The sequence below is a fragment of the Leopardus geoffroyi genome, chromosome B4 (genome assembly GCF_018350155.1).
Source record: "Leopardus geoffroyi isolate Oge1 chromosome B4, O.geoffroyi_Oge1_pat1.0, whole genome shotgun sequence".
In the NCBI taxonomy this organism is placed as follows: domain Eukaryota; kingdom Metazoa; phylum Chordata; class Mammalia; order Carnivora; family Felidae; genus Leopardus; species Leopardus geoffroyi.
Genome location: NC_059341.1, coordinates 136,951,365 through 136,962,716, shown reverse-complemented (window position 1 = coordinate 136,962,716; position 11,352 = coordinate 136,951,365). Strand labels below are relative to the sequence as shown.

The following is an 11,352-nucleotide window of genomic DNA, read 5'->3' as shown; positions in this document are numbered from 1 at the left end:
TCATGAGAAAACACCAGGCCCACCCAGCTTGATGGACATTCTCCGGAGCATTCAGCCAGTATTCAAAACCTTCAAGGTCAGGCAAAGCGAGAATAGACTGAGAGACCATCCCTAAAGAGACATGACAACCATATGCAATGTGGTAGTGTGGACTGGGTTCTGGAACAGAGAAAGGACGTTAATCAAAAACTGTTGGAATCCAAATCAAGATTATAGTTTAATAGTGTTGTATCAACGTTCATTCCTTGGTTCTGGTAAAGGCATCACAGTTATACAAGACGTTCACGCCAGGGGACACTGGGTGAAGGGTAGAGAGGAACCGTCTGCACCACCTTACAACTCTTCTGTAAATCTACAATTATTTCCAAATAAAAAGTTTTTTTTTTTTTTTTAAATGGGAAAATCATATTCTATTGTTCAGGGCCCAGCTCGGTTCCTTCCTCCAGAACAGTTTTCCCTGAGCTCCCTGTACGCTGGGCTTGCTTTTCCTTGGGGCCCCCAAGCCCATCCCCTCTTTGCTCTCTGGGCCCCAAGCATGGAAGACTTGAGGCTTCTCCTTCTTTTCTGGGATCAGATGAGTCTCCCAAAGTACACCGCGAGCTTCCAGACATCAGAGCCCGACTCCCACATCTTGGAGATCTTCACGGTCTGCGCCTTCAATGGGAGGGTAAGACTGAGGGCCCCCAGGCAGGCTCGGGCCCAGCGGGGAGCTGGGGGTGGCATTAGGGGAGAGCACAGGATGAAGCCCTTGTCTGTAGAGCTTGTCACCTCCACTGGTTTACTCAGGGGGCTGGGGCAGGGGTCTCTCCTGGACAGTGAATTTCGGGAGGGGAGAGGGCTTGCTGCATTTGCCCACTAGACTCCCATGGACAAGAGGGTTGTCTGAGACGCCATCCTGTATGGCAAAGATGGCTAAGTGTGCATGAGCCCCGGGTACTGAAGCACTAAGAGGCGAGGGGCTAGAGGCCCTCGCACCCTTGCTGTGGGCCCCCCTCCACCACTTGTCCAAAGCCCAATCAGCACCTGTCTACACTGAGGGCAGCAGGAGCCCATGGCTCAGCAGCGGCTGCATCTGGAGTCTCAGCAGAACTCGGGACCCGTGCACTAGAGCAGGGCCTACAGGAGGCAGCAGCCACCACAGGGTTCCCTGCCTCATGCCCAGAAGCACTACTCAGGCTCACATTAGCCAAGGACAGCAGCCGAGACTACCCAAAGTCAAGTGGCTCCTCGTTGCCCACTGATGGGGAGTTGTTGCAAGCACCTTTGAGGCCCCGGTGGAGGGGCAGTTTACAAGTAGGGTATTCTGAGGACACAAAAGGGTCACGGAGAAGCTGAGAAGTCAGCCCCAGGCTGCTCCTCTTGCCCTCCCCACACCCCTCTGGGAGGCCTCTTCCAGACCCGTGGTTTGGTTGTGACCCACATATGTAGATCTCCACAGAGGCTCCTCTCCATCCAGGGCCATTTATCCCTCCAGCCACTGAACTCCTCCCCCTGCATATCCCAAGGGCACTTCTGGCTCCAGTCCCAGACAGAACTCAGGTCCTTCCTCAAACCTTCCAGCTCCCATTGTCCCTTCCATGACTGGCAGCCAACATCCATTGTGATCCTTGGCTCTCCCTCACTCTCACCCCCACATCCATCCCTCAGAAATCCTACCTCCTTAATCTACCACCACCTCCCTAGTCCGAGTCAGGCCCACGGGAAGTGCTCAGTGAAGGTTTGTGGGCCTGGGTGGATGGATCTATGAATGGGTGTGTGGGTTGGTGGATGGATGAATGGATGGATGGATGTGTGGATGGATGGATGGATGGATGGATGTGTGGATGGCTGGCTGGATGGACAGATGGACAGATGGACAGACAGACAGATGGATGGATGTGTGGACGGATGGATGGATGGATGTGTGGATGGCTGGCTGGATGGACAGATGGACAGACGGACGGATGGACGGATGTGTGGATGGATGGCTGGGTGGATGGATGGACAGATGGGTGCATGGATGGATGGATGGATGGGTGTGTGGATGGATGGACAGATGGACAGATGGACAGACGGACGGATGGATGGATGTGTGGACGGATGGATGGATGGATGTGTGGATGGCTGGCTGGATGGACAGATGGACAGACGGACGGATGGATGGATGTGTGGACGGACAGATGGATGGATGTGTGGATGGATGGCTGGATGGATGGATGGACAGATGGGTGCATGGATGGATGGATGGATGGGTGTGTGGATGGATGGATGGATGGACAGATGGACAGATGGACAGACGGATGGATGGATGGATGGGTGGATGGCTGGCTGGATGGACAGATGGACAGACGGACGGATGGATGGATGTGTGGATGGATGGCTGGGTGGATGGATGGACAGATGGACAGATGGACAGATGGACGGATGGATGGATGTGTGGACGGACAGACGGATGGATGTGTGGATGGATGGCTGGATGGATGGATGGACAGATGGGTGCATGGATGGATGGATGGATGGGTGTGTGGACGGATGGATGGACAGATGGACAGATGGACAGACGGACGGATGGATGGATGTGTGGATGGATGGCTGGGTGGATGGATGGACAGATGGGTGCATGGATGGATCGATGGATGGGTGTGTGGATGGATGGATGGATGGATGGATGGATGGATGGGTGTGTGGATGGATGGCTGGGTGGATGGATGGACAGATGGGTGCATGGATGGATCGATGGATGGGTGTGTGGATGGATGGATGGATGGATGGACAGATGGACAAATGGACAGACGGACGGATGGATGGATGTGTGGACGGACGGATGGATGGATGTGTGGATGGATGGCTGGATGGCTGGATGGACAGATGGGTGCATGGATGGATGGATGGAAGGAAGGAAATGGCAGGACTTTTACAGCTTAGGTAGCTCAGTGTCTGGCGTCATTAGACCTGTCAGTGCTCTTCTTAGGCAAGACCTCGACCCTTGGTTTGATAAGGACTGGGTTGGACATACTGCTTCCGGGAAGGGCCCAGAGCTAAGACTATCCTGAGGTCCTCTGTTTTGAGGAATCAGTCAAAACACTTGAACACGATAAGGCACAGAACGGCCCATGCCAACCGCCTCTGAGACTGGCCCGCCCCTGGGGACACTGGAGCAAGCAAAAGGATGCCTGCGGCTGCCGTGTGGACGGTCTTTGGCCTCTGAACTCTGCCCAGGACTCAGGACCGGGCGGAGAGGATGCCACTCCTCCCCCACGTGCCTCACACGACACCCAAAGACGCACACAGGAAGAGGTGCCACGTGGACATCTCCTTCTTTTTACAAAGACTTTATTGTCTGACATGCTTGACAAAAAAAATTACAGCCACAATCAAGTTATGCCAAAATGATTGAGGAGCACGCCATCGTCTTTCATACCTCAAGGACTTTTAATGAATTTTCTTTCAAAGTAACAGCTGCCTTCATAACTTTTCTTTTCCACATAAAAATACACCATATTCTGAAGATACCTTAGGAAAAAAATTTTTTTTCAAGTTTATAGTTCTTGGTCCACATAGAAATTCGGTAGAGGTGTCTGAAAGGGCCTTGTGTCTTCTCCACCCCACGCGTGCACATGGGTCATGCATCCGGGGTTTCCCCAGAGACCTTGTAAACATCCTCGGCCGCCAGGAACCACTTGCCCGAACGGACTCCCGAAGTCCTGTGCCCCATGGAGCCCAGCCGGCCTCGGTCAGGGCGGTGCTGCTAGGCTCCCGTCGTGGACGATGCCCCGTGGGGAGCCCCACGTGAGTAAGGAAGGAGTTGTGGTCTCCAGGGATGCCGGGTGCTGGGCTCAGAGATCGGGATCTCTCTGTGGGCCCCAGGGGCTCTCTATGAGGAACAAGCTGGAGGGGTCCCGAACCAGACCCTTAAAACATAAGTGCCTTGTAGGGGTGGAGCTTTGGGTGGTGGCAAAGCAGGGGTTATGAAGCCAGAGACCAAGGCTCAAGGCCTGCTTCTGCCCCTTTTGAGCTGTGCACCCTCAGGCAAGTGACCTCACCTCTCTGATCTCCATCTCCTCATCTCCAAAATGGGGCCAGCAGAGCTAACCTTGCAGGACTGCCTGAGGATTAAATGAGATTGTATCTGCAAAGGGCTTGTGAAGGGCTGGGCCTGGGGTGAGGTGAGTAAGGCCCTCCTCCCAGAGGCGCGGGCGGTGGGGGGGGTCCCAAAAAGCTCGGCAGGAGAGAGAAATGTGATGCTATTTAACCCAACGTCTTTTAAAAATCCAAGTCGATTCAGAAAAATAGCCAGGATGGACAAAACATCAAAACTGGAAATAAAGACAGGATCTGACCCTGCACACGGGGACCCTGCCTCTCTGGCCTCACCCTAACGAGACCCTGCTGGCTCCCTCTCCCTCCGAGACTCAGCCCAAACCCCCCAGGCCTAATTTAAAGAAAAGAGAAGCCCCCTGCGGGCAGCTGCCGGAGCCCAGGGCCCCTCTGCCACCGTGCCGCCCTCCCGTTAACAGGACAGACACTGACAACAAGGACTGGGGACCATTCAGCCTTCTTCAGCTGTGGGCCCGCCAGACAGAACCCAAAGGGTGCTCGGGAAATTGCACCAAGGGATGGAACCCCATTCAAGGACGGTAGTGAGAAACACGGGATCCACTTTATCAAGTTAAGAAGTGTGTGTGTGTGTGTGTGTGCGTGTAGGTGCACACACTCACGTGGGCACACACACGTGGCAGCGTGGCCTCAGTCTGCAGAGCCTCCAGCCTGTTGAGCTCTGCGGAGCAGGGGACCAGGGGCCGTCCATGACTCGGGAACCCTCCAGCCGGTCCCGGGCACTGACATGGCTCGTTCTGTAGAACCGACCCCCCGGATCCAGGCTCCGAGCAAGTACCTGGAGGTTGAGGCCACTGTTCAAGTCAGCAAAGATGCCCACAGGAAGAAAGCAGGGCCACAAGGCGAGGCAGACGGCTTACTGGCCTGGCCGGGTGCGGTCCGAATTCCTGAGACGTCCCTGATCGCTCCCTCGAGGGCCTCGGCTGTGAAGCAGGCCCGTCTCCTCTCCAGCCCGGGAGGAGAGGGCGGGCTGTTCGCACCCCGGCTACAAAACCTCCCACCCACCCCCAACCCTGGGGCTTGCAGCCACACAGACCCTCGGTTAGAGGGAGCTTTTGTGCTAGAACTTCCAAAATCCGTCCAGAAGCAGCAGCTTCCCAAACCCACGAGGGTGTCCGACTGAGAAGGACGAAGAGGCCGTCAACTCCCGAGCGGGACGGGACCACAAGCTCGTTAGGTCCTCTGACAAGGTACACGCGGAAATGTACACGCAGAATAATGAGTGCGGAACCCCTGACAGGGACCCGCAGGCTCCTGGCTCCAGGTGACCGAGGTTGAAGAGTCAGGGGTGATTTTCTTCATTCCAAGGCCTCAACCCATCCGTTGGGCTGGTCCCCTCGACCAGACAGGTTGTCTGCATGGAAGGAAGGGTGGTTGGGGGTCTGTGCTCTCGGCCAGGCGTACGTAGCTGATGTGGGCAGGAAGGGCGGAGAAGGGCAGGGGCAGTCAGGAGTTCCGGGGTGTGGGGAGGTCAATGACTATGGGCGGGTTCACAGGCTGGTAGTTCACGGTGCACACAGACGCGTTCACATAGGTGGTCGTCCCATCTGCCATGACACCGTACCCTGGAAAGTAAGCACACGCCTGTCAGGGCTGAGGGGTAAGGCCAGGACCCAGAGCAGTGAGGGGGTCTAGCGGGTGTGGTGGTCAGAGGGCGCTCAGCCACGGTGGGCTGAACAGGTCTGGGGCAAGCTGCCAAACCCCCCCCCTCCCCCCCCGCCCCGCCACCGCCGGCTTTGCCTCCTCATCTATAAACGGAGGCGATGGAGACAGATGTTCCTTCCAAGTCTGCTGTGACGACCAAATGGGATACTAATCCATACACATCACCAGTGAGCTCCTCGGGCCCAGGGGAGGGGAGGTCTGCTCTCTCCTGCCCTCTGACAACGCCCGGCCGTGGCCCTCAGGGAAAGGGCTGAGGCTGGTTTGCTTCTGGGCTGGAAAGCGATCTGATGTGGACCGGGCTCTTGTGAGGCCCAGCGGCCCTGGCCCCACGCAGACACGGCTCTGGGGGAAAACACGTCAGGCCCCCTGCCCCGTGGGAGCCCGTGTGCTTTCTGGCTGGGGGCGGGGGGGTGGGTGGACAGGGAGGCCTCGGACAGGTGGGACGAGGGCTTGAGAGGAACAAGAGGAGGGGTCTGCCCAGCTGGTAACTCGGATGCCGAGCGGAGGGTGCGGGCGTGCGGGCAGCCGGGGCTGGGGCTGACCTCACCCGTCACCTCACGGCCGCCCCGCCCGCTGCCCCTCAAGGTGAAGTGGCCGTCCCCCGCCATCCCAACGATGTGGACACGACGCGTGCCCCCAGCCCCCCCGGGGACACAGCCAGAACGCCACGTCCATGTGTGTGGGGGGCGAGGGGGTCGCCAGAGCGCCTCAGGCGAGCAGGTGGCCCTCCACAGGCTCTAGGGACGTAGGCGACAGGACCGGGCCGCCAGCCCGAGGGCGCGCACAGCGCACCTGCCGAACCTGACCCGTCCTCCGTGCCCCATCCGACGGCTGCTCCTCCCAAGAGCCCGTGGCCCCGAGACTTCCTGGGCTGGAGGCGGGGGCTCCCGGTCAGCAAACGCACCCCTAAGCCCCGCCAGACTTTGCAATCGTCTTCCCCTCATGCAAACATCTCGGCGGGAGCCGGCATGCTGGCACGGCGCGTGTCAGCAAGGGCTGAGACGGGGAGGAGGTGACGGGGCTGCAGGGGGACAAGGCGGCCCCCCCCTCCCCCACCCCCCACCGACCTTCGTGGATGTGGCCGAAGACGTGCAGCCGCGGCTGGACGCGCCTCTGCACCGTGTTAAGCAGCTCCACGCAGCCCACCCTCTGCATCTTCTTGGGGACCCAGTCCAGGAAGCCTGAGCGAGGAGACAACGGGAGGGCGATGACGGGGTCCGGAGGCCAGCCCCCCCCCGCCCCAGCCCCACTACAGCTCCCGCCCCCAGCGGCCTCAAGGGCGGCATCCACCCATTACAGAGATGAGCAAACCGAGGCCTGAAAGGGACGGGTGAGGCCCCAGGGCACACACACCACCCCCCCCCCCCCGGCTGGCAGCGGGGCAGCACCAGGAGCGAGGTTTCCACGTCGGAACCTTCCCGAACAAACATCACAGACTCACGAGCGTGAACCCCATTCCGCACGGCGTGGCCCACGCCGCCAGCCTCCCGGAGCCGCCCCATATGGCGGCTGCTTATTATCCTCACATGGCTACACAAACGAAGAATAATTAATGACTCCAAGCGAGTGGCTCGGGTCCTTCTCGGCCCCTCGGCCCCTCGCTGTCTGGGTGGGTGAGACGGGTTTGTGCATGCTGGGGAGGGGAAGGGGGATCCTCCGAGTCCCGGATCAGGAAGGCGGCAACTGGCAACTGACACTGCCCGGGGGGGATAACGGAGGGAGGGAGGGAGACAGACAGAGAAAGGGAAAGGAAGGGAGGAGGGAAGGAGAGAGAGGCAAGGAGAGAAAGGGAGAGGGAGACAGAGAGAAAGAGAGAGACAGAGACAGAGGGAGGGAGACAAGGGTGCCTCCGGCCTGGCCGTTCTGTGCCCCTCTACCCGGCAGCCTGCAGGCCCTGGTAAGCGAGCACTGCCCAGGCTGGCCCGCTGTCCAGCGTCGCCCGCCCCATCCAGCGTCACCTGCCCCGGCCCCACACACTGCAGGGGTGATGGCAGGTTCTTTGGAGGCAGCGGGAGGAAGAGGAGGCCGGTAGCGGCTGGACTGCTGGGAGTTTGGACAGCATCCTAAGGACTAGGGGAGCTATGGAGGGCTGTAGAGGGATAGCACGGCATAGCTGCCGATTCGGAGAACCCCCCTCCTGCTGCTGTGAGGAGACTGGAGCGGAAGGGACAAGACTCGGGGGCTGGGGGACCAGCGAGGAGGCCGTGGCAGTCATCAAAGAGACAGAAGACGCTGGCCCGGACCCGGGGGGGACGGCAGTGGTGGAGAGGAGAGGAAGGAGCTTTCGAGGTGGAATCGGAGGGGCGTGCAGACAGACAGGAAGTGTGTGTGAGGAAAGGGGGACGGGAGGCCTGAGAGAGCCCCTCGTGGGGCAGCCAGAGGGGGCCCAGAGGCGGTTAGCAGACTAACACAGGGCCGGACGAGTGGGTGAGTGGTGACATCAGCTCGGACCAGGGGGGGAGCTGTGGAGGGTGGAACCCACAGGCCCTGGAGACCGTGGGGGTGGGTGGGGGTGAGGCCCCCCAGGTGTCTGATGGGGTGGGAGGTGCACAGGATGAAGCCTAGAGAGCGACCTTGAAGGTATCCGGCCCCCAGGATCCAGGTCTGGAGAGTCAAGGCCCCAGCCCTGCCTTTTGACCTCCCTAAGCTCCGATGAGCCCCATGCGTAAAATGGGCAGCGATCTGACCTCCCGAGTGGCCGTGGGGAGTCCGTGAGGTAACAAGTTGAACCCCCAGCACATAGTAGGTGCTTGGGAAATAAGGGGGGCGCTGGGGGCAGTTGCCCCCAGTGCCACAGCAGGTCAGACTCAGAACAGAGCTCATCCGGGATTCCTCTCGACAGGCCCGACAGATCCCTGATCTCGGTGCACAGGCCGGGCCACGCCCCAGCCCTCTGCGTCCGCTGGCCGGGCCAGCCGAGGAGGGGACAGCTGACTCTTACCCAGTGGTGGTCCGTGGGTTATCAGGATGTCTACGCCTTCGGGAATGAGGTTCCACTTCTCAAGCAGCGCTTGGCCTCGCGGGAGGTTAAAGCCCCAGCCGTAAAACCAGGGCTGCCTACGGAAGAAGAACAGGCCGTTCAGAGGGGACCAGTGAGCGCGTGGGGCGATCACGGGAAGGGGAAGCAGGCCACAGCTCCCAAGAATCTTCAGGGCTGGCTCGATGCTAGAAACCCAAAGTAAAGATGGGTGTCGCCTGTACTTAGCCAGAATCCTGACCAACTTGTGGGCCGTGAGATATCCCGAGCGGTCTCTTCCCTTTTCCCTTCCTTCAACACGGTCTCTGGTTTTCTATGATGAATAAATATTATTTATATCATTTTTATTTATTTATTTATTTTTAATGTTTATTTCTTTTTGAGACACAGAGAGAGACAGAGCATGAACGGGGGAGGGTCAGAGAGAGAGGGAGACACAGAATCGGAAACAGGCTCCAGGCTCTGAGCTGTCAGCACAGAGCCCGACGCGGGGCTCGAACTCACGGAGCGCGAGATCGTGACCTGAGTCGAAGTCGGACGCTTAACCGACCAAGCCACCCAGGCGCCCCTATTTATATCATTTTTAAAAACGAGAGTTTAAAAGAACCAGCTTCTGCCAAAGGCCCCTCTTGTTCCAAGCCCTTCCGAGGAAATTCACAGAGAACGCACTCACCTACCCCTCCCCGGGAAAATGCTCTCCCGACCCCCCGCCCACAGTTGGGGCAGAGGGAGACTCAACCCAGAGAGAACGGGTTCCAAGCGGAGGACGCTCGTTCCTGCTTTCCCCTGAAGCTCCCACCCAGGCTGAGTCCATCCGAGCTCTAAGGACAAGGCCAGAGGGACCTAGGCCAACGAATGGAATCTCAACGTCACTCATAGACTGAGTGATACAAGTCATTCCCTTGGGTTGGCTCCACGGTGAACATGTAACCTAGGTCCCTCCCCGTGGACCTAGGATACTGTCATCCCTGTGTATCAGTCAGTGAGCTCCTTGTCCTGGAAGCTGTCAGCAGCTATTAAGCTGTCCCAAAGGGCGACGGCCGGACCACAGGGCCCAGGGGAGCCCGCCAGATCAAATTCACACCAGACACCCCCCATACCTCTGCGCTTCTCAATTACATGGGCCAACAGGAAGCCAGTTGATTGGGTTTTCATTTCTAACAAAAGCATCCCCGCTAAGAAACACCCCTTAAGCACTAAGTCGTTGTAAGTTCCCACGTGAGCATAGCCTTTTGGTGTTTACAAAGCCATCAGCATCGCCACAGTTATGGGGCCGAATCGTGTCCTCCAAAAACATATGTTGAAGTATTAACCCCCAGCACCTGAGAACGGGGCTCTATTCAGAAATAGGGTCCTTGCAGATATCATCAAGTTAAGATGAGGTGATACCAGATGAGGGCATGCCCCTCATCCGATGACGGGTGCCCTTACAAGGTCATGTGAGAACAGAGACACAGAGAAAAGGGCCATCGACGAGGGGCTTAGAGATTAGAGCGATGTTGTCTCCAAGCGAAGCAGTGCCGAGTACCCCTGGCCACCACCAGAAGCCGGGGGAGGACGGACTCTTCCTCGGGACTCTCGAAAAGAACAAACCCTGGTGACACCTTGATCTCAGACTCCAGCCTCCGGACCGCGAGAGAGTCAATTCCTGCTGTTTTAAGCGCCCTGCCGCCGCCACCTCTCCGCCTGTTACCCCAGGGACTTTCGCACCCCGGCAAGGGTGGGCAGCCAGGTCTCTTCCTGTTGTACGGATGAGGAAACTGAGAAGAAGGGAGCAGGAAATGGAAACCGTCACCTGCGTTTCCTGGATCCCTCCTTTTCTTTGGCCGGGTGCCATCTAAGCACATCACAGGGATGGCCTACCTGTCACAAGAACCCTGTGAATTAAGGACTAAAGACGATCCCCATTTTACAGATGAGAAACCAGAGGCTCAGAGAGGTGAGCTCGCCTGGGGATTTGGGCCCCAGCGTCTGCTGACTCCCGGGCTGGGCACCTCACTACCGCTCGCCCGGCCAGCACGGACCATTTAAGTCAGCAGTGGAGCTGGGCTTCTGACTTCCAAGTCTCTCCCGTGCCCAAAGCTGCCACTAGAATCCCTCTCACGGCCCACACGCCCTTCCGCGGTGACACTGAGGCCTCTGGCGGTTGACCCAACAGCTCTCCCTTTTGGCAACCACCCAAAGCACCTCTCTGGAACCCTGGGGGTCTCAGAGAACACACTTTGAAAACCCTGATCTGCTCACGGCAGGTTCCGGACAAGGAGACTGAGGTTCGGTGAGGGGCGGTGAGGGGCCCAGGGGCCCGGGTCACACAGCTCGTGAGTGGAGAAGTCATTGCTCAGCCGGATCGGACACTCTCTCCCCTCGGCCTTCAAAGCCCCGTCTGTTCCATTCCTCCTCTTCCCTTGCGCATCCGGGACCAGCCCAGGGGCAGGGAATAAACGGCGGGTTGACAAATGGTGCTGAGTGAGGCCTAAGTGAATAAATCAGTCTGTTAACAGCTGTCAAATAGGACTTTTCCTGTTGCCTTGGGATTGAAGCCGAAGCCTCAAAACTGAAAATGATACCCCGTAGCCAAAAGACAGACCCCAGGTGCCACCCAGGAAAACCTACAA

At 58.3% G+C, this 11,352-nt stretch overlaps 1 protein-coding gene across 1 annotated transcript in view; it reads right to left on the bottom strand.

The window, feature by feature from the left end:
• Positions 1-3,295: 3,295 nt before the first annotated feature.
• MPPED1 (metallophosphoesterase domain containing 1) overlaps positions 3,296-11,352 on the bottom strand; it is a 75,087-nt gene continuing 67,030 nt past the window's right edge. The window contains exons 5-7 of the mRNA XM_045463163.1: positions 8,702-8,817; positions 6,828-6,941; positions 3,296-5,660 (exon numbers count right to left, since the gene is read on the bottom strand). Of these exons, the coding sequence (XP_045319119.1) occupies positions 5,542-5,660; positions 6,828-6,941; positions 8,702-8,817 (349 nt within the window). The 3' untranslated portion in view covers positions 3,296-5,541. The remainder of the gene's footprint in view (positions 5,661-6,827; positions 6,942-8,701; positions 8,818-11,352) is intronic.